Raw genomic sequence first — 25857 nt, forward strand, 5'->3', positions numbered from 1 at the left:
AATCTGAATCTGAATCTGAATACAAGATGAGATGCATCTGCCGCCGGTAGGTGGCAGCAGTGGCGCAGCGAATTAAAGCCGACCTCCATTACTTTGTCACGACAACATGTCGGCGATGGATTAATAGGCAGTGTGCATAAGTGAGTGATGAAAGAGAAATCGGTGCTCTTACAGCAGAGGGACACCAGTTTGGTTCTTCGGTTGGAAGAAGCCGGAGCCACCCAATGGAGTTCTGGAAATTGCAAATGGTTCCCGCTAGGGTTGGAGTTCCACGAAAGCAGCTGTTCCAGAGCGCTGTACACCCGGGATCGATCCCAACCTCCGACGATCCGCCGCCTTATCCCTTCCCACTCCCCCCACCGCAAAGAGGCTGATGCTGGCAAGTCGCATGGAGGAATAATGCAAATATATGGGAGTGAACGAGCGTTACATAGAAACATAGAAAATAGGTGCAGGAATAGGCCATTCGGCCCTTCGAGCCTGCACCGTCATTCAATAAGATCATGGCGGATCATCCAACTCAGTATCCTGTACCTGCCTTCTCTCCATACCCCCTGATCCCTTTAGCCACAATGGCCACATCTAACTCTCTCTTAAATATAGCCAATGAACTGGCCTCAACTACATTCTGTGGCAGAGAATTCCACAGGTTCAGCACTCTCTGTGTGAAAAATGTTTTTCTCATCGCAGTCCTGAAAGATTTCCCCTTTATCCTTATACTGTGACCCCTTGTTCTGGACTTCCCCAACATCGGGAACAATCTTCCTGCATCTAGCCTGTCCAACCCCTTAAGAATGTTATAAATTTCTAAAAGATCCCCCCTCAATCTTCTAAATTCTAGCAAGACATAAGTGACAAGAGAGAATGGAATTACTGGTTCAAGTTCAAGTTCAAGTGAGTTTATTGTCATGTGTCCCTGATAGGACAATGAAATTATTGCTTTGCTTCAGCACACAGAACATAATAGGCATTAACTACAAAACAGATCTGTGTGGGAGGGTCAGCATGGACCCAATGGCCGAATGTTACTGATCGTGATCTAAAAAATGAAGATTTGCGCCTTTAAACGAGGGAAACCCCTGCTAGTTATCAAGATGCCGGCGTGACCCATTGGACAGGAGTCTCCTAGAAACCTTCAATGGTTCCCTGGATGTTTAGAACCCAGGCCCTCGGTTTGGAAATAACGTCTCCTGGTTTCTGCAATCGTGGAGCGGCTAGTCTGGCTGTGGTAGATTTCACAGCCCAGTGCGAGACCAGTGTTTGGGTCAAGCTTCTGCCGCGTGGATTCCTGCACAACCTCCTCCTACATTGAACCAGGTCGGACACCAGTCCACGAACTGGATGGAGCGCTTGATCTTGATGGTGGCGATGGAGGCGTTGACGTCCTTGGGCACCACGTCCCCGCGGTACCACATGTATTTGCCCTGGCGGGGGTCGCACTTGAGCATCTGGTTGGCCGGCTCGAAACAGGCGTTGGTGATCTCCGACACGGACAGTTGCTCGTGGTAAGCCTTCTCGGCCGAGATCAGGGGCTCGTAGGTCACCAGCGGGAAGTGAATGCGCGGGTAGGGGACCAGGTTGGTCTGGAGCTCGAGCAGGTTCACGTTGAGGGCGCCATCGAAGCGCAGAGAGGCGGTGGTGGACGGCACTACCTGCCCCAGCAGGCGGTTGAGGTTGGTGTAGGTGGGGCGCTCGATATCCAGGTTCGGCCGGCAGATGTCGTAAATAGCCTCGTTGTCCAGCATGAAGGAGCGGTCGGAGTGCTCCAGGGTGCAGTGGGTGACCAGCACCGCGTTGTAGGGCGGTGGAGATCTGCGGCGCCGGGTAGACGGAAAACTCCAGCTTGGATTTCTTGCCGTAGTCGGTGTCGCCCCCAAAACTGTGGAAGACGAGGAACCCCTGCAGTCCGGTGCATTGGTCGGCCTGTGGGCAGATAAAGCGGAGAGCATTGAGAAGGGGGAAAGGTGTGGGGGTGAGTGTGCGTGTTACAGGGGGTAAACTGACCTTCTGGAGAGGTGGATGGAGCCTAACATTAGTGGTTTTAGTTTAACATTTGTGGTCGGAAAGATGCGAGGGAGTATCCGAAGGACGGGTTATGAATGCATGTAGATGGACATAGGCGGATTAGGCTATGTAGCTGGTTGGTCGTGTGTCAAGAATCTGATCGAGGTTTACATAGAAACATAGAAAATAGGTGCAGGAGTAGACCATTTGGCCCTTCGAGCCTGCACCGCCATTCAATATGATCATGGCTGATCATCCAACTCAATATCCTGTACCTGCCTTCTCTCCATATCCCCTGATCCCTTTAGTTACAAGGGCCACATCTAACTCCCTCTTAAATATAGCCAATGAACTGGCCTCAACTACCTTCTGTGGCAGAGAATTCTATGTGAAAAAATATTTTCTCATCTCGGTCCTAAAAGACTTCCCCTTTATCCTTAAACTGTGACCCCTTGTTCTGGATTCCACAACATCGGGTACAATTTTCATGCATGTAGCCAGTCCAACCTCTTAAGAATCTTGTACGTTTCTATGAGATCCCACCTCAATCTTCTAAATTCCAGCGAGTACAAGCCGAGTCTATCCAATCTTTCTTCATATGAAATTCCTGACATCCCAGGAATCTGTCTGGTGAACCTTCTATGTACTCCCTCTATGGCAAGAATGTCCTTCCTCAGATTAGGGACGAAAACTGTACGCAATACTACAGGTGTGGTCTCACCAAGACCCTGTACAACTGCAGTAGAACCTCCCTGTTCCTATACTCAAATATTTTTGCTCTGAGTCATGTGTCAGGTTTATGGGGAGAAAGCAGGTAGATTCATAGCAAAAGGATTTGAGTTTTATAAGTTTCTGTAAGATCCCCCCTCAACCTTCTAAATTCTAGCGAGTACAAGCCGAGTCTATCCAGTCTTTCTTCATATGAAAGTCCTGACATCCCAGGAATCAGTCTGGTGAACCTTCTCTATACCTGTAGTTGATGCAGGTACTATGGCAACGTTTAAGAAACATTTAAACTGGCGTGTACATGTATATGATAGGTTTGGAGGGATATGGACCAAACGCGGACAGGTGGGACCAGAGTAGATGCATCGGTGTGGGTCGATGACTTGTTTCCACGCTGCACAACTCTATCGCTATATGACCCAGTGGGCGCGGGGAGGAGACGTGAACGGGGATCCAGTCGGGTGACGATCGCTGAGCTGTATCATGAACGCTGAACCATTCATGAACTGCGGGCCGCGGGCAAACCAGGATCACCAGATCGGTGAACACCGGGCGCTGGTTCATGGTTGGATTCGGTTCCACAACCGACCGACCAGCTTCCGGATGCGATCCAGGACCAGGTCGACGATCTCCTTGCCGATGGAGCAGTAGCCCCGGGCGTAGTTGATGGCCGCGTCCTCCTTGCCGGTGATGAGCTGCTCGGGGTGGAAGAGCTGCCGGTATGTGCCGGTCCGCACTTCATCTACAGGGGAGCAAACAGAAAACGGAGAATGAACCAGTTCATTAAGAAACTGGTTCATTATTAATCACACGCCCATCGGAAAACGCCGCGGGGAAGGTTTCAGACAAGGCTCAACATCTCAGGACTCTCCCGTTTCACCTTACCGATCACCGTGGGCTCCAGATCAATGAACACAGCCAGGGGGACGTGCTTGCCCGCCCCAGCCTCGCTGAAGAAGGTGTTGAAGGAGTCGTCGCTCCCCGCCCCCCCCCCCCCCCCCCCCCGATGGTCTTGTCGCTGGGCATCTGTCCATTCGGCTGGATCCCGTGATCGAGGGAGTACAGCTCCCAGCAAGCGTTGCCCCTCGGATTCCTATTAAATCTTTTCCCGTTCACCTTGAACCCGTGTGGTCTGGTTTTCGATTTAGCCTGCTCTGGACAAGAGATTGTTCATCTACGCGATCTATTTCTCTCATTAGTTTGTACACCTCTGTAAGATCACCTCTCATCTTCCTGCGCCCCAAGGAATAGAGGCCCAACCCACTCAACCTCTCTTATAGCTCACACCTTCTAGTCCTGGCAACATCCTCGTAAATCGTTTCTGAACCCTTTCAAGCTTGAACATATCTTTCCTTTAACATGGTGCCCAAAAATAGGGCACAATATTCTAAATGCGGTCCTACCAACGACTTATGCAACTGCAACATGACCTCCCAACTTCCATATACATCACTCTGACTGATAAAGGTCAATGTACCATTAGCCTGTTTGACTACCTTATCTAACTAAACTCCACCTTTAAGGAACCGTGCACCTGCACGCCTAGAACCCTCTGCCTCACAATATTCCTCAGAGCATTGCCATTTACTGTATAGCTCTTTCCCTTGTTCGACGTCCCAAAATGCAACACCTCACACTTCTCAATATTAAATTCCATCACGTATTAATGGTCCTCCCCTCTTCCCGCCTCCCCTCGTAAAATCCATATATAGTTGAAACCCCATGAGATTTTTTGTATTCACAGTGGCCAAAGACATTTGACCTTCCCGATGCTCTACCTAAGCGCTTTGCTCCGTTTTGTATATTCCAGCGGGACCCTGTCCCATCTCAACATCCTAAAACTTACTTGTATTTCATTTTGTGTAGGAATGAACTACAGATGCTGGTTTACCGCCGAAGATAGACACAAAATGCTGGAATAGCCGCGGTCAGGAAGCATTTCTGGAGAAAAGGAATAGGTGACGTTTCGATTCGAGGCCCTACTTCAGACTCATCAGTTTCCTTCAAGTTTTTTTTGTTTTTCAGAGATACAGCGCGAAAAGAGTCCCGTCGGCTGGCCGAGCGTGCGGCGACCAGCAATTCCCCTACCTCAAAATTATCCGACACACTAGGGACAATTTGCAGACGCCAAATTAATCTGCGAACCTGTAAGACTTTGGAGTGTGTGAGGAAGATGGAGCACGCTGGGAAAACCGACGCGGTGACGGGGAGAACATACAAACTGCGTGCAGATAAGCACCAGTAGTCAGAATCGAACCCGTGTCTCTGGCGTTGTAAAGCACCAGCTGTACCGCTGCGCCGCCGAGGTCGTTTCCTCTTTTATTATTGACTGAATTTACCATCCAAGCTTCAGGAAAACCGCCATCCGCATCCTTCATGTTCTGTGGAGCACGCCAGAACTGAATTCCCATCACCTCGTCTTTAAATGACTCCTACAGGTAGGATGAGGACTTACATACGAACAGCTGCTCCCAAATTACTCTCCCCACAATGTTGTTATTTTCCATTCTCCGACCTCAAATAAATCGACAAAACAATCGGTCCTTAAAATAATTTTATCATCATAAGTATAACATCTATCAATATAATCTATTAAATCTGTATCAAATTAAACTTCTAACTACTAAATTAATACATTTTATTCTTCCTCTTCCCCCCTTCTCTCGAGGTCGGCGGAATCCACGGCCACCTCGTGGTAGTCCTTCTCCAGCGACGCCATGTCCTCCCGCGCGTCCTGGAACTCTCCTTCCTCCAGCCCCTCTCCCACGTACCAGTGGACAAAGGCCCGCTTGGCGTACATCTTGTCGAATTTGAGGTTGAGGCGGGTCCAGGCCATGGAGATGGCGGTGGTGTTGCTCAGCATGCAGAGGGCGCGTTGCACCTTGGCCAGGTCGCCCCCCGGCACCACCGTCGGGGGCTGGTAGTTGATGCCAACCTGCGGCCGGAAAAAAAAATCTTAAAATTAATTCTACTTTCACAAATATGCTTGCATTATCAGTTTAGTACTGCGCCCTTAAATTGCACAAATTATGATTGATTGATAGCTTAGCGATTCCGTTAAATACATCTCTGGATGTAATTATTCTCCGGATTGCAAGCTCCGATACATGTGTGTTAGAGCCATGAAGGTCTGATGCTGTGCAGCTGGGAAGCGTGCTATTCCAACCACCTTGTCCATGCCCCACAGCTGGCATATTGAGCTCGTCTCATTTGCATGCGACTGTCCTTTATCCTTCAAACCCCTTCCTGTGCATCCTATGTTTTGGGAATTTCTATCTATGCTTTAAATGTGGCAAACGTAAGGGTTTCTAGCTTTACCTGACAACTCGTCCCAGATGCGGACTACCCTCTAAATAGATTAATTGGTCGGGAGGTCATTCTTAAATATCTCATCTCTCGCCTCACGTAGAGGACATCCAGTTTTGAGATGTTAAGATGAGAGCACATATTATCCATGTCCCTCGTGATCTTATCCTGCCCCTCATATTTCTACGCCCCAAATAAAAAAAGTCCCAGCCTATCTAACCTCTCCCATAAACACAATGCCGCAAGGACAAGGACTGCCCGGATGACACCCTCCTGTCCCCTTGGCAAAATATTCACACCCTTGATGAAGGGTTGTGTGTGTGTGTCCTTCGGGTGCTGATATGATTTATTTGCAGAGTACAAATGGTGCCATGGTTGTATTCTGAGTCGTTGCATGTATGCTGTTATTCCAGCAGATGAATTAGAGTGCATGTGTGTGCATGGAAACGCGAGCGTTGGTCACAGTCACCTTGAACCCGGTCGGGCACCAGTCCACGAACTGGATGGAGCGCTTTGTCTTGATGGTGGCGATGGAGGCATTGACGTCCTTGGGCACCACGTCCCCGCGGTACAGCATACAGCACGCCATGTACTTCCCCTGGCGAGGGTCGCACTTCACCAACTGGTTGGCCGGCTCGAAGCAGGCGTTGGTCAATTGGGAGACGGACAGTTCCTCGTGGTAAGCCTTCTCTGCAGAAATAATGGGAGCGTAGGTGACGAGCGGGAAGTGGATGCGCGGGTAGGGAACTAGGTTGGTTTGGAACTCAGTCAGGTCCACGTTGAGAGCGCCGTCGAAGCGCAGCGAGGCGGTGATAGACGACACTAACTGTGCCATCAGGCGATTGAGGTTGGTGTAGGTGGGGCGCTCGATGTCCAGGTTCCGCCGACACACGTCGTAAATGGCCTCGTTGTCCATCATGAAGGCGCAGTCGGAGTGCTCCAGGGTGCAGTGGGTGACCAGCACCGCGTTGTAGGGCTCGACCACTGCGGTGGAGATCTGCGGCGCCGGGTAGACGGAAAACTCCAGCTTGGATTTCTTGCCGTAGTCGACGGAGAGTCTCTCCATGAGGAGGGATGTGAAGCCCGAGCCGGTGCCGCCCCCGAAACTGTGGAAGATGAGGAACCCCTGCAGTCCGGTGCAGAGATCGGCCTGAGGGTGGAGAAGGGACAAAAGCTCAATTCTGTGCCAACGTTTAAAGGGAAGGAGCGACACGAGAGGGTCATGGTGCTCTCTACAGCCGGCGCAGAGCGAGATGGTTCGGTGAGTATCTCAGTGATAAATAGAGCGGTGACAATGAGTATTTGGGAACATCGTGGCTGCAGCACTCGCGAATGGGCTGGTGCAACCGGATACATTGGCGCTGTAAGCACGCGGAGCGGCAGTCGGTAATTTGCAGTCGCTGAGCAACCTACCAGCTTCCGGATGCGATCCAGGACCAGGTCCACGATCTCCTTGCCGATGGAGCAGTGACCCCGGGCGTAGTTATTGGCCGCGTCCTCCTTGCCTGTGATGAGCTGCTCGGGGTGGAAGAGCTGGCGGTAGGTGCCGGTCCGCACCTCATCTGTAGGGCGGTATAGAGAGAGAATAAACCATTGCCACACACTTCCCCCTCCCCGGAAGGGAAGGACTTAAGAGAACGGCCAACATTCTCTGCACCTCCCAACTTACCGATCACCGTGGGCTCCAGGTCGATGAACACGGCCCTTGGTACGTGCTTGCCCGCGCCCGTCTCGCTGAAGAAGGTGTTGAACGAATCGTCGCCGCCTCCGATGGTCGAGTCGCTGGGCATCTGTCCATCCGGTTGGATCCCGTGCTCCAGGCAATACAACTCCCAGCAAGCGTTGCCAACCTGGACGCCAGCCTGGCCGATGTGGATTGAAAGACACTCGCGCTGTTGGCGAGGGGAAACAGGCGGTGAGATGTTAGGGCGAGGGGTGAGCGTTGGTAATTTCTCGTTTACTGCTGCGGGCCGCGTGATTTCAATAATTCCTATTGATCACCACTTGGACTTATTCATAGCCTGTTTGGCCCTGATCGCTCACCGTCCCCCGCCCAATATGTCCACCTGCTCAGTTACACCCAACATTGTAATTCGCAGACTCTCCACGCTGCCTTCGCCGAATGTAACCCGCAAATTCTTCGAAATTGCATCCCTCGTTTCCCTGGACAATATTACCCTGCGCCCTCCCTCCCCCCGTCGCCGTCTCATTCCCGCTCTCAGTTCCCAGTTACCCACTACGTTCCCATTCCCCGGGTGCGCTCTCCCCTTCCCGTGTCCGGTGTCTGTAGACAATCGCTTCCCTCCCCCGTGGATCCCTCGCCCGGGGGGAACACGCGCGTCCCGCGGACATTCTCCCGCGCGCTGACCATGTTGCTCCGCTCGCGTGGTTCTCGAGACTGTGACGCAATGCGGCGCCGCTCCGGTATTTATACGGCCCCCGGGGATAGAACGGTGGCTTTGGCCAAACGCGCGCCGATTGGGCAATGAGAACAATTACCTTGGTTGCCACAGGAAACAAACATAGAAGGTTCCAAGGCGCTCGTTGATGAATAATCCACAGTGTGTGACGTAGAACAATGGACCTTCAGTGACGTAATCCATTGTCTGCCTTCACCTCCCAGATTCCAATCTATCAATTACAGCTGGAAATTAAAGTATCTGACCACATGCCTCCAAATGATACCTAGCGCCAACTATTTGACTTCCTAACCTCATGCAATCAACTGGTCGTGTTAATTTAGCCACTTTATCAGTGGGAAACGTTGCTGCCGATCACAGCGAATGTGATGTTAATCACACGCATGCAAGAGATAACCATCAATTTCGCTCCGTTCATCACTTCATAATCCGGGATCCCCGGTCTATCATCGCATTGTCTGAGATCAATGGTTATTGATTGATTACCATCACGTGTGCTGTGAAAAAAATTTTAGTCGTACTATACAGGCAGATCACATCACTCCTCAGTATATCTGGTAGCGCAACACGAAACAAATGAGCAACGTGCAGAGTGTAATGTCACATCTAGAGAATAAAAATAGCATTTTTATTTTCAAGCATGAGGACCACGGGAAGGTAGCACACGAGAGGTCAGCTGGGAACAAGCTGTCCCTGAATCAGGTGGTACGTTCTTTCATGCTTTGGGACACGCTGTCCAACAGAAGTGGAGAGAAGAGTGAATGACCGGGGCTTAAGGGAGGGAGGGGTTAGGGGTGGGAGTGGCCCTTGATTGTGACAATGGCATGCAATTAGATGCCAATTGATAAATCTCGGATTAATAAAGTGCCATTGCACATCTTGATTGATTGAAAGATGTACTCTACAAATATGATGACGCGCAATCCATCAGAGACCCAGCAATCTCCAATTTTGTTAGGATGAATCACAATCATATCACATTGATGGCTTTATAGAGACATAGAGTGTAGAAACAGGCCCTTCAGCTCAACGTCCCACACCGGCCAGCATGTCCCAGCTACACTGGTACCATCTGCCTGCCTTTGGACCATATCAATCCAAACGTGTCACATCAACCTGTTTAACTGTTCCTTATACGTTCGGATAGTCTCAGCCGCAACTACCCCCTCTGGCAGCTTGCTCCATGCAACCACTGCTTTTTGTTTGAAAAGGTTACAGCTCAAATTCCTATTAGATCATTACCGCTTCACCTTGAATCTATTGGTCCTCGATGCCCCTACTCTGGGCAAGACATTCTGTGCATCTACCCGACCCGTTCCTCTCATTATTTTTAACACCTCTATACGATCACGGCTCATCCTCGTGCGCTCCACGGAATAGCGACCCAGCCTACTCAACCTCTCCCATAAATTCAGACCCCCTAGCCCTGGCAGCATCCGCGTAAATCTTCACTCATTGGCTGCCAGGGTCTAGGGGTCCGTGCTGTGGCCGCTGCTCTTCACGTTGTATATTAATGGTTTGGATGAGGGAATTGAATGGTTGGTGCGAAGTCTGGTGATGCTGCGAAGGTCGGTGGAGGGGCAGATAGTGTGGAGAAAGCAGCGGCTCTGCCGAGGGATTTGGGCATGTTTGGAAAGTCGGCAAAGACATGGCAAATGGAATATCGCGCAGCAAAATGCGGAGACCGGCATTTTCATATTAGGAATCAATCGAAGATTATTTTCTAAATGAGGAGAGAATTGTGAAATCTGAGGTGCAAAGGGACTCGGGAATGCCGATACAGGATTCCCAAAAATATATTTTGCAATTCGAATTGATAGTAAGGCAGTAAAATGCAATGCAAGCATTTATTTGGTGAAGACAAGAAATGTCCCATGGCCATTTCCTCCTCATCCAATCAAGAACTTCCCTCCCTTGCGCGTGAATGGTCCTCCCGTCTCCCCGCCTCCCCTCGTATAATCTATATATAGTTGAAACCCATGGGATTTTTCATATTCCCAGTGGTCAAGGACATTTGACCTTCCCGATTCCCTACCTAAGTGCTTTGTTCCTTTTTGTAAATTCCATCGGGTCCCTGTCCCATCTCAACTTCCTAAAACTTACTTGTATTTCCTTTTGTGTAGGAATGAACAACAGATGCCGGTGTACCGCCGAAGATAGACACAAAATGCTGGAATAGCAGCGGTCAGGAAGCATCTATGGAGAAAAGGAATAGGTGACGTTTGCGGTCGAGACCCAAATTCAGACTCATCAGTTTCCTTCAAGTGTATTTTGTTTTTCAGAGATACATCGCGAAAAGAGTCCAGTCGGCTGGCCGAGCGTGCGGCGACCAGCAATTCCCCTACCGCAAAGTTATCCTACACACTAGGGACAATTTACAGACGCCAAATTAACCTGCTAACCTGTAAGACTTTGGAGTGTGTGTGGAAACCGGAGCACGCTGGGAAACCCGCCGCGGTGACAGGGAGAACATACAAACTCCGTGCAGATAAGCACCAGTAGTCAGAATCGAACCCGTGTCTCTGGCGCTGTAAAGCACCAGCTGTAACGGGAATGCTGATACAGGATTCAGAAAAATGTAATTTACAAGTCGAATAAGGCAGGAAATTGCAATACACGCATTTATTTGGGGAGGACAAGAATATTTAAAAAACGGATGTAATATTGAGGGTTGAAAAGGCACTGGTGAGCGCATTTGGGATATTGTGACCAATTTGGGACCCCATATCTAAGGACTGATGTGCTGGCGTTGGAAAGGGTATGGAGGATGATTATGACCACAGCACCGATTTGGGTTCACGTATGATAAACGTTTGACGCCACTGTGCCTGCACTCGCTGGAGTGCAGAAGGAAGAGGCGAGAACCTGACTGAAACAAATGGGTTGCAGACGCTATCGCGTGAAGGCAGGGGAAGTAAGATCACCCACGATTAAATGGCGGAGTAAGTTAGAGTCATAGAGTGATACAGTGTGGAAACAGGCCCTTCGGCCCAACTTGCACTTACCGGCCAACTTGTCCCAGTTACCCCAGTCCCACCTGCGTGCACTTCGTCCATATCACTCCAGATCTGTCCTAGCCATGTAGCTGTGTAACTGTTTCTTGAACGTTGGGACAGTACCAGCATCAACTAGCTCCTCGGGCAGCTTGTACCGTACACCCACCAGCCTTTGTGTGAAAAGGTTCGCCTTCAGATTGCTTTTGAATATTTCCCCTTCACCTTGTACTTATGTCCTCTGGTCCTCGATTCCCCTACTTTGGGCAAGAGACAGTAAGAAATGTGGGAGAACTGGGAAGGACCCATTATCTGTTATTTGCACTTGATCAGTTTATTTATTCGTGTGTGTATATATTTATGTAATGGTATATGGACACACTGATCTGTTTTGTAGTAAATGCCTACTATGTTCTGTGTGCTGAAGCAAAGCAAGAATTTCATTGTCCTATCAGGGACACAGGACAATAAACTCACATGAACTTGAACTTTAATGGGGAGGGGAGCGAGAGAGAGGGAAAGCAAGGGTTATTTGAAGTTAGAGAAGTCAATGTTCATAGCGCATGGGGTGTGAATTACCGAAGCAAAGTTCCTCCAATTTGCGTTGGGCCTCACTCTGACAATGGAGGAGGGCCAGGACAGAAAGGTCAGATTGGGAATGTGAGGGGGTGTTAAAGTGCTGAGCAACCGGGAGATCGGGTAGGCTTCGGCAGACTGAAATGGGAGATCGACTGTCGGAACCTATAGGCCGGGTTGGGTCCGGACTGGGAATTCTGGAATCAGAGCTGGAATCCGCGAAGTAAAACAAGAGGCGCACGCAAGTCCCGATGAAATAAAGGGGGCTGTGGTAACGTGATTTGATAGTTTATTGTGGAACGCCGAGGTTGAAGAGAGACTTGATGGAGGTATAAACATTATGAGAGTTATGCCCCTGTCCCACTTAGGAAACCTGAATGGAAACCTCTGGAGACTTTGCGCCCCACCCAAGGTTTCCGTGCGGTTCCCGGAGGTTTTTGTCAGTCTCCCTACCTGCTTCCACTACCTGCAACCTCCGGCAACCACCTGCTTCCACTACCTGCAACCTCCGGGAACCGCACGGAAACCTTGGGTGTGGCGCAAAGTCTCCAGAGGTTTCCGTTCAGGTTTCCTAAGTGGGACAGGGGCATAATAAGAGATAGGGTAGAGAGACACAGCAGGTTTCCCATGGTGGAAATGTGTAACCCCAGCGGGGTAGCTATGAAATAAAAGGGGGACATTTTAACGAAGACGTGCGGCGTAGTTTCTACGACGTGTCTATTGGAAAGGCTTTTCAATAGACGCGTCGAAGTGCCGTGAATAGAGGGATATGGATCATGTACTAGCAGATGAAATAAGTCTAACTTGGCAGCATGTTCGGCGCAAATCCGGTGGGCCGCTGGATCCGTTCCTGAGCTGTACTGTGGTATGTTCTGTGGTCTATGAACACTGGAGTATCTCCCATTGTCGGCGCCCGGTCAGCCCGCTCCATCAACACAAGGAGTTTCAATGACTGGAACGTTGTTGTCCTTGGACCCCCGTGCTCTTTCAAGAAACAGATTGCTTTCCCCAATAGCCAATCCCCATCTTTACAATCATCCCCATCCCGAGATACATCAGTGACGATTTGTGAGAGGCGATGATTTACGATGCCAGGACTCGTAGGATTGAGATTTAAAATGTTTGGAGTAAAGACAGCTGAGTAATGTTCCTGTGGAGGTATATGAACCCATGAGCGGCATAGATAGAGTTCATGCACAGAAACCTTCAGCTCCAAAGATGATTCAAATACTAGAGGGCATAGGATCTAGATGAGAGGGGAAAGAGTTATAGGAAACTGAGGGGACATATATCTCGCAGGCGGTGGTGGGTACATGGAACGAGGTTCCAAGTGATCTAGTAGAGGCAGGTACAGTAACATTTAAAGGATATGTATGCAGTTTTGTGTCGGAGAATTGGATAGATCAGATGATATTCGCCAAACGTGGGCAAATTGGATGATCAGAGATGAAGAGGCATGGTGGGCATGGACAAGTTGGGCCGAAGGGTCTGCTTCCACGGTATGAAACTATAGACATTAAGCAATTGTGGCTTTGCGAAGGACGCAATAGCAAACTATGTCTCAAATATATTTAATTTCATAAATTAGATCTACACCAGTATTAAAAATAACTAATCTTTCCAGATATACAACAAAATTCACTCTTATGTTGCGTGGATTGGTCTACAAACTACACCTACCTTGAACCCGGTCGGGCACCAGTCCACGAACTGGATGGAGCGCTTGGTCTTGATGGTGGCGATGGAGGCGTTGACGTCCTTGGGCACCACGTCCCCGCGGTACATCATGCAGCACGCCATGTATTTGCCCTGGCGGGGGTCGCACTTGAGCATCTGGTTGGCGGGCTCGAAACAGGCGTTGGTGATCTCCGACACGGACAGTTGCTCGTGGTAAGCCTTCTCGGCCGAGATCAGGGGCGCGTAGGTCACCAGCGGGAAGTGAATGCGCGGGTAGGGGACCAGGTTGGTCTGGAGCTCGAGCAGTTCCACATTGAGGGCGCCGTCGAAGCGCAGCGAGGCCGTGATGGACGACACTACCTGCGCCAGCAGGCGGTTGAGGTTGGTGTAGGTGGGGCGCTCGATGTCCAGGTTCCGCCGACAGATGTCGTAAATAGCCTCGTTGTCCAGCATGAAGGAGCAGTCGGAGTGCTCCAGGGTGCAGTGGGTGACCAGCACCGCGTTGTAGGGCTCGACCACGGCGGTGGAGATCTGCGGCGCCGGATAGACGGAAAACTCCAGCTTGGATTTCTTGCCGTAGTCGACGGAGAGTCTCTCCATGAGGAGGGAGGTGAAGCCCGAGCCGGTGCCGCCCCCAAAACTGTGGAAGATGAGGAACCCCTGCAGTCCGGTGCACTGGTCGGCCTGTGGGCAGATAAAGCGGAGAGCATTGAGAAGGAGAAAGGTGGGGTGAGTGTGAGTGTTGCAGGAGTAAACTGACCCTCTGGAGAGGTGTCTAACGTCTGTGGTCCCACCCTAACAACAATAATTTGTGTGTAACATCTGGAATTGGCCAGTTGCTAGAGAGTATTCTGATGGATAGGTCATTCACGAAGTGCGGAATTGTCGCGGGCGAACCAGGGGCGCCAGATCGTTGAATAACGGGCGCTGGTTCACGGTTGGATTGGGTTCCACAACCTACCAGCTTCCGGATGCGATCCAGGACCAGGTCGACGATCTCCTTGCCGATGGAGCAGTGGCCCCGGGCGTAGTTGTTGGCCGCGTCCTCCTTGCCGGTGATGAGCTGCTCGGGGTGGAAGAGTTGCCGGTATGTACCGGTCCGCACTTCATCTACAGGGGAGCAAACAGAAAACGGAGAATGAACCAGTTCATTAAGAAACGGGTTCATTAAGAATCACACGCCCCGCAGCAAACGCCGCGGGGAAGGTTTCAGATAAGGCTCAACATGTCAGGACTCTCCCGTTTCACCTTACCGATCACCGTGGGCTCCAGATCAATGAACACGGCCCGGGGGACGTGCTTGCCCGCCCCCGTTTCGCTGAAGAAGGTGTTGAAGGAGTCGTCGCCGCCCCCGATGGTTTTGTCGCTGGGCATCTGTCCATCCGGCTGGATCCCGTGCTCCAGGCAATAGAGCTCCCAGCAAGCATTGCCGACCTGAACTCCGGCCTGGCCGATGTGGATGGAGATACACTCACGCTGGAGAGAGAGAGAAAGATGGGATGGGTCGGTGGAGGAAAGGGGGAAGAGATGATTGTGTTATTCCCACGGATATCGGTTCCGAGTGCTAACATTTCCCCCACGCCACACCACAGTGTGCGACCGGATCAACGCGTTTACGCAGCGTGGTCACCGCGGAATCACTCTGCACCCTTCGTTCCCGGTTCTCTGGAGTTATCCCGGCTCTCCCCATCACCGGTTTCACACGACGCCCCGCCGCCCAGCCCCGGGATCACCCACCATGATGTCCCTTCCAGTCTCTCAGCTCCAGACAATGTGTCGCATTCGCCGAACGCGTCCCTTTTATACCCCGCCCCAATAGAACGTTCATACACTCGGGCCGCGCTGTGATTGGCCGCCAGCGACCCGTGGAACGCGGAGACAAAGGCAAAGAGAACGCCGATTGGTTCTCAGCGTGAGTCACGCAACAGAGGCGACCTGTTCTTCGAACGGCGCAAAGAACCGTCGGCATCTTGGCGTCACAACCGAGGATCATTGGACGTTTCAATAGTCGCGTCAACCCCCTGTCCCACTTAGGAAACCCGAACGGAAACCTCTGGAGACTTTGCGCCCCACCCAACGTTTCCGTGCGGTCTCCCTACTAGAATTTAGAAGATTGAGGGGGGATCTCAGAGAAACTTATAGAATTGATGGAAATACATTCTTGCCCTCAGTAAGGTTTACCAGACTGATTCCTGGGATGTCAGGACTTTCATTTGAAGAAAGACTGGACAGACTCGGCTTGTACTCGCTAGAATTTAGAAGATTGAGGGGGGATCTTATAGAAACTTACACAATTCTTAAGGGGTTCGGATAGGCTAGATGCAGGAAGATTGTTCCCGATGTTGGGGAAGTCCAGAACAAGGGGTCACAGTTTAAGAATAAGGGGGAAATATTTTATGACCGAAATGCGAAAAAACATTTTTCACACAGAGAGTGGTGAATCTCGGGAATTCTCTGCCACAGAATGTAGTCGAGGCCAGTTCATTGGCTATATTTAAGAGGGAGTTAGATGTGGCACTTGTGGCTAAAGGTATCAGGGGGTATGGAGAGAAGGCAGGTACAGGATTCTGAGTTGGATGATCAGCCAAGATCATATTGAATGGCGGTGCAGGCTCGAAGGGCCGAATGGCCTACTCCTGCACCTATTTTCTATGTTTTTCTGTTACCTGCTTCCACTACCTGCGACCTCCGGCAACCATCTGCAACCTCCGGGAACCGCACGGAAACCTTGGGTGGGGCGCAAAGTCTCCAGAGGTTTCCGTTCCGGTTTCCTAAGTGGGACAGGGGCATAACTCTCTCTTAGATCCCCCCCCTCACTCCCACTGTTACCTCAATTCCTCACTCATCTCTAGTCCTCCATGCCCTCACTCCCTTCCACCAGTTCCTCCCCTCACTCCTCCCTCCTCCTGTTCCTTCACTCTCCACGTCACTCCCTCCCACCCTGCATGCACCCCAAGCCTGGTCACTCCCTCTTCCTCAACCCTACTATGTAGGTATGTTGCAAAGCCTACCTGAAGCGTCGTTGAAAATCTGCTGCTGTGGGTGTGCGCGATTTTGGCGCCGTTTAGAGGGGGCGGGTTTAAAACGCGATTTTCTCTAGGCTGTTCAAATCGAAGATGTTCAGCCTAGTTAATTATTAACGAAAAATCGCTGGAAGACCCCGTCGCAAAAGCTATTATTAGTTTTAAAGGCCTCGTATAATAGTTATAGTAGTTTAAAAATCAATCTCTAAACCCGCGACCGCCAGCAACCGCAGGGTCTCATAAAGCAAATATCTGAAGTTAGGCTGTATATTTTTACATTAAAAAGGGCTTCTAAAGATCCCTTTATACAAAGTTTAATATTGCGAGTAGCTCAATTTGGGCCCATTATATCCCGCAGTAATTTTCTCGGCATTTGGGGGCACAAATCTACCGCAATGTGAACGTTCTAAACCAGCGCGTTCCACAGGGACCCACTGGAAAGCTGATTTAAATGGGCATTTATTTACAGCAATTAAATACTAAATTCCTTCCATTTGGCCTATAAATTAATGTAAATGAGATTTAAAAATCATGTTTTATTGTGAATTATTTGTGAATATTATTTGGACATTTAGGCTATTTAAAAATGTTAATCATTTATTAAGAAATGGATAGATGTTTAGATCTAGTAATTGAAGTCTGAAATTAGCTACAATTAGGTAACTAACTAATTATATGCTTTAATTTCAGGTCATCCAAGTAAGATTATTTTATATTTGTTTCAGAATGCTTCAATCTATGATAACTGAAAATTTCATTCAGTTCTCTTAATTTTTAAGAAAGTTATGGGCTTTTGACTGTTCACGATCACAGCTTTTTTGTTATGTCCATAGAAAATCAATAGGGAATAAGATGCTCATTTCCCAGTATGAAAATGGCCATAGCTTTTTAAATACTTGAGATATGAAAGTGAATTAGGTGTCAAATTAAACCTATTTTTATGCTTTATCTGATGGGATAAATTACAGACTTGATTTGTAAAATCTCAAAATTTTGTAACATTGCTATACTATGTTCCCTCATCCCCCTGCTCTTCTCCAGCCCAGCTCCTGTTGAGTAAGTCACACGTACTCAGGGACTGGTACAACAGTATTTACTGAGTAACACATACAACACTCAGCAGCATATTAATTCTACCGTGCTGCATCACCAACTAACAGCACATGTCGGCTTGTGATAATATGAATGGTGTAGTAATAGGCGGAGCTTATATTAATAAATCATTACATTGGTTAGTAAGTAATGTAACCAATCTACATTCCTTGTAAGAATAATAAGAATAAAAAGTGAAACACGACTACAATAAAGTGATATAGTAAGTAAGTAAAGAAGACCCATAACACACCGTGTCTTTACTACTGTTTTATTATCATTCATACAGGTTGCTTCCCTAGCTGTTCGTGATCTGTCCCCGGAGCTAGAGAGAGAGATACAGGGGTAGGGAGGTTACAATTATACTAGTGATGTGGGGAGTGGTTAGTAGTAGTGAGGTCACTATATTAAAGGTACATGCACAAGCCCTCTACATCCTACCCCTTGGAAACAAAAGCAATACTGTAGTGACAGGGCGACCACGACTCATACGCTACGAGCAACTAAACAAACAGTCAAACAGTGGTTAAGCAAAGTCCCCATAACGGACAGGGGGCTTGACCACGCGCCCGGAGCGGGTACGCAACTCGCCATCTCCCCCCTCCGCAGGAACAGCAGGAGCAGGAGCAGGAGCGGGCGAACGAACCGGAGAACCGGGAGGAGAGGGCGGAGGTGGAGACCGCGGAGGCGAAACAGGCGCAGCGGCTGGTGGGCGTGCCGGCGGAACTGGACTGGCGGCAGGAGAGCGTGGTTGATTGAGCTGAGATGGCAGGATGCTGGGCATGCGAGGAGCGGCAGGTAAAGAGGAAGATAGCGGAGGGGGAAAAGGGCCGGCAGGAGGTGGAGGGGGCTCATTGACGAGACGAAGATGTTGGCGGGACCGGCGATAAATGGTGCCGTCATGGTCAACGAGATAGGACCGCCGTCGACAACGGCTAGCCGAGAGTGGCCGGAGGGGGATTGCATCCGCACTACCTGGCCAGGGAACAGGCGCGGGAGGGGACGGCAGGACCTGTCGTGGGAGCGCTTTTGTATCTCATGCTTGTGGGCAATGCGCTCTTGGGCAGCAGGCGGTTGTAGAACTAATGGCATAAGCGACCGCTGGGACACCGGGATGGGAGGCCGCGTAGTGCGGGACATCAGCCGCTGAGCAGGCGAGCCCAGGGCAGGGTCATGGGAGATGTTACGTAGGTTGAGGAGGGCCAGGTAAAAGTCCGAGCGAGAAAGCCGGCAGTGCTCCAGCAAGTCCTTGGCACTGCGGACAGCGCGCTCAGCCAGGCCGTTGCTCTGCGGGTACTCGGGGCTGCTAGTGAAATGGCGGAAGTTCCAGCTGGCAGCGAAATCCCGAAATTCTGCGCTGCCATTGTCCGATTGCAGACTCGCGGGGGAGCGAAAGGTGGCGAAGTGGCGGCGCAGCCTGCCGCTGATCGCAGCAGACGTGAGGGAATGCAGCTGGTCCACCTCGAACCAGCTGGAATACGAGTCCACGAGAACCAGGAAGTGTTTGCCACGCCATTCAAAAATGTCAGTGGCGACCGCCATCCAAGGCAGTGCGGGGGCAGGCTGCTGCAGGAGCGGCTGCCGTTGCTGACGGGGAGAAAGACTGTTGCAGGCAGAGCAGGCGGAGACCCTCTCCCGGATGTCGTGGGCCATGCCGGGCCAGTAGAACTGGCTCTGGGCCTGAGACAGAGTTGCCTCGGCCCCGGGATGGCCGCTGTGGGCGGTTTGAAAGTAGTGGTCCCGCAGCGCAGCAGGCACCACAACCTTGTGGCCCTTCACCACCACACCGTCGTGCAGCACGAGCTCATCGCGGACTAGGAAGTAGGGCACGGCACCGGCCGGCAGGGACGAGCGGCGGTCGGGCCAGCCACTCCGGATGACGTCGGCAAGTTGTTGCAGGGCAGGATCCTTGGCAGTGTGCTTAACCAGGGACTGCATCTGCTGTGAAGGCACAATATTAACGTTAAGCACCATCAGGTCAGACGATTCATATGGGTAACGGGTAGTGGAAGTCAGCGGTGCGCGGGACGGCGTGTCGGCCACAAACATGTCCTTGCGCTTGCGGTAAACAATACGGAACGTGAAACGCTGAAGCTGCAGCATCATGCGCTGCAAACGGGACGAGGCGACGTGGATCGGTTTGTTTAAGATCGTGACCAGCGGCTGGAGTGGCTTTTTCACGGGGCGACGACGCAAGAGTGAACCAGAGTTTAACATCGTGGGAACCTCGTGCGATAACAGTACGGCATTCGTGGACCACCGTGGACCACCGTGGCGCTAACAGCAGGTAGTCGTGTAAATTGGTCACTCGGGAGAAAATTCAAGAAAGTTTGAATTTCTCCAAGAGTGACTTGTACACTTGTGGTTGAGCATTGCAACATTGTATGAACATAGTGGCCAGTGCGATATCCGTGCGATATCCGTAATAACTCTTGCGGGTACCGTGGGAACTCCTGCGAACGGTGAGTAACTGAGCAGTTTGATTGTCAGTGCTTGTTTTACCTCATTGTTAAATACATATATTTTTTACTATCAGATTGATGTCTGCAATTCTTCATTAACACATCACTACAAGATGAATGTCTCTAATGTTATAATCCCTCTCATGCTGAAACACAAAATAGTTGAAGGGAGGTGAAATAATCACATTTTCATTCTTTTTCATTTTTGAGTGTTCAGGTACCTCACTTGCTGAGCTATTTTACTCCAGCAGTTTGTGTCTCTTTTTGTCTAAAGCAGTTTCTAAGACTGGAGGAACTCCGCGGGCCAGGCAGCATCTACGGAGGGAAATGGACAGGCGACCCTTTCTTCAGGCTGCCTTATCTCTCTCTCCCCCCCCCCTCCCCCTACTCCCACCCACACACACAAATGCTGGAGAAACTCAGTGGGTGCAGCAGCATCTATGGAACGAAGGAAATAGGCAACGTTTCTGCCCGAAACGTTGCCTACTTCCTTCGCTCCATAGATGCTGCTGCACCCGCTGAGTTTCTCCAGCATTATTGTGCACCTTCGATTTTCCAGCATCTGCAGTTCCTTCTTAAACACAAATGCACCGAGTTCCTCCAGCATTTCGTGTTTTGCTCAGTATTCCAGCATCCGCTGTCTCCCGCGTCTCCAATAAAACAAAACTACTGTCAAAAGGGTGAAGAATAGGGGCAGAGATAGTTACATTCCTGATTAGTGCGGCTGTCAGGAGGTTATGGGGAGAAGGCAAGAGAATGTGGTTGAGAGGGAGAGATAGATCAGCCGCGATTGAATGGCGGAGTGGACTTAATGGACCGAATGGCCTAATTTTGCTCCTATAACTAACAAAGATAGTAATTGTTAGGGAAATGTAGTTATTAAAGACGAGGGGGAGCAGAAATGGGCAGTCTGGGATGGCTCGCGAGATACTTGCATAGAGGCACAAACGTTAAAGAAAGGGCAGATAAACAGAGAGGGGGGGGGGGGACTTCCCTCAGTGCCCATCTGTTACCATTAATTGGACAGTTCGGTCTGTGAAACGCAACACGCCAACCCCGACATCCAGCCCGGTGGTCAGTCCTTTGAAGATGGACACCAGTTGCTTGGAGTAACTCAGCCGGACAGGCAGCAAATCTGGAGAGAAGGAACGGGTGGCGTTTCGGGTCGAGAGCCTTCTTCAGACTGAGGTCAATCCCCTGCATGGATAACAGGAGTCCCAGCTAACACGATAATCGCCCGCTGCACAGTCTCGGAGCTTCCACTGCGAAAACGGTGCCTACATTTGAGCACTTATGTAACTGAACCATCCTAACACCAACCACAGAGCATTCCTGAACTACTACCTACCTCATTCGAGACCCTCGGACTATCTTAGATCGTATACTCACTGGCTTTATCGAGTTACTGTGTGGAAACCGGCCCTTCGGCTCAACTTGCCCATACCGGCCAAAATGTCCCATCGAAACTAGTCCCATCTGCCTGCGTCTGGTCCATATCCCTCCCAACCTGTCTTATCCATGTACCTGTCTAAATGTTTCTTAAATGTAGGGATGGACCCAGCCTCAACTACCTCCTCTGGCAGCTTGTTCCATACACCCACCACCCTTTGTGCGAAAATGTTACCCCTCACTCAGAATCCTATTAGATCTTCCCCCCTCACCTTGAACCTATGCCCTCTGGTCCTCGAATCCCCTCTGTGGGCAAAGGACATATATTACCCTGGACTCTGTCTATTTCCCTGCCTGTTCGTCTCATGGTTTTGTACACCTCTCAGCCTCTGTCCCCAGTGTGGAGTTAAGGGCTTGTTTATGGGCGCCCTGGGCTGAGAACTCTGGAGGATGGGTTTTAGACTTTATCGGGAATCGAGATAGACCCCGTAATGCAGGAGCAAAGAATCGCAGACGCTAATCTGCATTGGAAAGACACAATATGCTGGAGTAACTCAGCGCTGAAGAAGAGTCCCGACCCGAAACATCATCTATCCATGTTGTCTAGCGATGCTGCCTGACCCGCTGAGTTGCTCCAGCGCTTTGTGTCTTTCCACTAGACCTGTAATAAGTCTCGGCTGGGTGTCTACTGGGATCTCTGGTGTTTAATAGACGTCCTGATGTTGTTTTTGATCGGGTTTACTACTGACAGTATTTAATCAGATCCATATTAAATCGTTTCCCCTTCACCTTAAACCTATGTAATCTGGTCCTCGATTCGCCTACTCTGGGCAAGAGACTGTGCATCTACCCGATCGATTCCTCGCATGATTTTAAACATTATCTTGCACACAGCGTTGTTCCCTTCACCATGTATACACCATTTATGGCTCGATTGTTACTATTTATTGTCTGTCTACTGACTGGTTAAACGTTTGAAAGTTTCACCTCTCAGTAGATAATAAAATAAGACAACCATCACGGTCAATGTGAGACAAAGTCTTTATTCCTATTTGACAAAATAAAAAGACGACTTCTTGCACATATTGAGAGAAGGTGCATCACACCAAACAACATTTGTCTAAAAAAAACCATATTATTCTTCAGCTCATTAAAGAGCTCGGGTGAAATTCTGACAAAGTTTGTGAATGCACTTTTATCCTCTTCGCACAGCACATTAAGCAGCTGATCATATTGTCCAAATTAAGGTCTCCGTTGAAAGATGGGCTTCACCCAGTGAGACTTCCTCTTAATTCTCTTTTTAATTAATCTCACCCTTCTGCCTTCACGCAAGCGTTCTCGATGCACATAGTGGGCTGCTGCATACAGCGCGTCAATGAAAATAACCACCATCCTGTACTCGAAAATACTTAGTATAGGCATGTCTCCAAATGAGCCAATTCAACCAAGGGAGGAATATAGTGTGTGAAAAAACCCAATATAGTGTGTGAAAACAAAGTAACATCATTTGTGCCACGTGATTAACAACACTACAGTTCACGATGTTCATTCAAGATTAACGGGAAAGCTCGGGAGACGGACAAGTCACTCGCACAAATAACAGAAATGCCGAGTACCGTGGGAACTCTTTATCTGCCCCCCGTTATATCGTGCGAAACTCGTGCTGGACCACGACCACTTCACTCTGGTGACATCTTGCGTCAACCGTTTCGATCGTGAAGGTGTTGCCCAGAATGTAGTCCTTAAACTTGGAGCAGGCAAACACCACGGCGAGCAACTCCTTCTCTATTTGAGCATAGCGCTGCTCTGCAGGGGTCATGGTGCGGGACGCGTAGGAAACAGGCAGCTGCAGGCCATCGTGGATCTGCAGGCAAGCGGCACCAAGACCGAACTTGGAAGCGTCGCAGGTGAGGACAATGGGACGTCGCAGGTCGAAGAATTTGAGAGTGGGGGTACTAACCAGCCTGGACATCAGGATTTCAAAAGCCCTCTGATGTTTCGGGAACCATGCCCAGGCAATGTCTTTCTTGATCAGCTCCCTCAGGGGCGCGCTCAGCTCGCTGAGGTCGGGGATGAACGTCCCCAGGTAATTGACCATGCCCAGGAAACGCTGTAGGCTGGGCACGTCGGAGGGCGCAGACATCCCGGAGACCGCAGCCGTCTTCTGTGGGTCCGGCTTCAGCCCCGCGGCCGTGAACACGTGGCCCACATAGGTGACCTCCGGGACGCGGAAACGGCACTTTTTGGGGTTAAGCTTAAGGTTGATCTCACGGGCCCGATCCAGGACTTGGCGGAGGTGGCGGTCGTGCTCAGCAACGTCCTTGCCGTAGACCAGGATGTCGTCGACGATGATGGCACACGGCAGACCGGCAAACAGCTGCTCCATCGTTCGCTGGAACACCTCGCTGGCAGAGTTGATTCCGAATGGCATGCGGAGGAATCGGAACCTGCCGAAGGGCGTGCTGAAGGTAGTCAGGTAGGAGGATCGTTCATCCAGCGGTATCTGCCAGAAGGAGCTCTTGGCATCGAGAACCGAGAAGACAGTGGCGGCCCAACCTGTGCAGCGACGTCCTCCACCGTTCGCATGGGGTAGTGTGGGCGCTTGATGGCAAGGTTCAAGTTCTTGGGGTTGATACAAATGCCAATTTCGCTTTTGTCCTTCTTTGCAGCGACCACCATGGTGGAGACCCACCGGGTGGGATCGCTCACCTCCTTGAGGATGCCCGTTGCCACCATGTGAAGCAGAGTCGACTCCACCTTGTCCTTCATGGCAAAGGAGACGCGGTGCGGCGGGCGGATCACTGGCTCAACGCCGGGGTCGACAACGATCTTGTAACTGCAGGGCAGCTTGCCCAGCTTATCGTCGAAACGGTCAGGGTATTCGTTAAGGGAGTCCAGGGGGGACCGCACTAGGTGGATATCACGGTGGAACGAGACTAAACCGAGGTCCTGGCACGCACGGGCGCCCAACAGGGTGATGTTGTCAGTATCCAGCAGATAAAAAGTGAGGGGCCGAGAGCCCTGCAGGACTTTGCAGATCAGAGTAGCCTTTCCGACTGGTTCGAGCACACCTCCCCCGTAGGCATGCGGCAGGGAGTTGTCGGGAGTAACCCTCTCACCAGACCTTATCTTCTCGAAGAGACTTATCGACATAACATTGGCAACCGCCCCCGTGTCGACCTTCGCAGGGAAGGTCGACCCATTCACAGTAACGCGAACTGAAGGGTCCGTTATCAGGGCAGGTGCATCCAGCAGTGAAAATATGCTGGTGTCCTCGTGGGAGGAACTGGTATCAGAATCAGGGAGTTCGTCAAGCTGGTACTGGGAACCGAGCGCGCTATCTGCCTCAGCAAGGTTGTTTACCATTCTCCGAGGAGCAGGGACAGGTTTCCCACTTGAGCGGCAGGCGGCCGAAAAATGGTTCAGTTTTCTGCAAAAATTACAAGTCTTGCCCAGCGCTAGGCATACATTAAACGGGTGGGAGGCAAAGTTGCAGTTGGGGCAGCGCTGGGGGCTGCCACCCCCAGGAGCAGGGGACCCCCGTTGCCGCGGCGGGCCGACGTTGCGCCGGCGGCCAGCAACGCTGGCAAAGTTAATATCCTGGGCAGCAGGCGGCACCGCGGAGGCGACAGCCGCGGCCATGCGAGATACGTGCATGGCATCGTCCAACGACAAGTCGGGCTTCCTCAAAAGTTCAGCCCGCAGTTTCTCGTCCTGTAGACCATATACCAGGACGTCCCAGGTCAGCTGATCGGGGGTCAGCGTGTCCAGGCGGCAGCGCCGCGCCAGATGCCGTAACGCGGCGATATAGTTATCGATCGACTCACCGGGGCTTTGGCGCCGGGTGAAGAACTTAAACCGCTCTAGGATGCTGTTGGTGGGGATGTCGCACAGCGCGGTAAACTTAGCGATAAGACATACCGGGTCCCGGGCATCTTCACCAACGCCGTAGACAAACGACTCAGATCGTTCCAGGGCACCGGGACCGGCCAGGTTGAGGAGAAGAGAAGCTTGCGTTGCAGGGGCGGCAGCAGGATGGGCAATCGCGAGGTAGTGCTGAAAGTCACGCCGAAAGACACCCCACCGATGAGCAATGTCCGAGTCAAAGACAAGGACATCTGGCTTGCGGCAATAGTTAGCCATGGCACAGAAAGCACACAGAGTGAAGGGGAAGGGAACTGGGCGAGAA

The 25857-nt window shown here is 50.8% G+C and overlaps 1 protein-coding gene and 1 pseudogene across 1 annotated transcript; one reads left to right on the plus strand and one right to left on the minus strand.

Annotated features, from left to right (window-relative positions):
- Positions 1-25857, plus strand: part of LOC116982309 — a 999615-nt pseudogene that overhangs the window by 45073 nt on the left and 928685 nt on the right.
- Positions 5369-8874, minus strand: LOC116982213 (tubulin alpha chain-like). The gene is made up of 5 exons (XM_033035510.1): positions 8854-8874; positions 7706-7928; positions 7450-7598; positions 6506-7186; positions 5369-5665 (listed from the first exon to the last, which is right to left on the minus strand). Exons 1-5 carry the CDS (start codon positions 8872-8874, stop codon positions 5369-5371), a joined length of 1371 nt encoding a protein of 456 aa, XP_032891401.1.

The sequence above is a fragment of the Amblyraja radiata genome, chromosome 16 (assembly GCF_010909765.2).
Source record: "Amblyraja radiata isolate CabotCenter1 chromosome 16, sAmbRad1.1.pri, whole genome shotgun sequence".
NCBI lineage: Eukaryota > Metazoa > Chordata > Chondrichthyes > Rajiformes > Rajidae > Amblyraja > Amblyraja radiata.

Coding starts and splice junctions, on each gene's coding strand:
- LOC116982213 (XM_033035510.1), bottom strand. CDS start 8,874: ATGAACGGAGCGAAATTGATG. Junction 7,929..8,853: donor TGAACGGAGCGAAATTGATG/GTTATCTCTTGC, acceptor CCTCGCCAACAG/CGCGAGTGTCTTTCAATCCA. Junction 7,599..7,705: donor CCTGGAGCCCACGGTGATCG/GTAAGTTGGGAG, acceptor ACCGCCCTACAG/ATGAGGTGCGGACCGGCACC.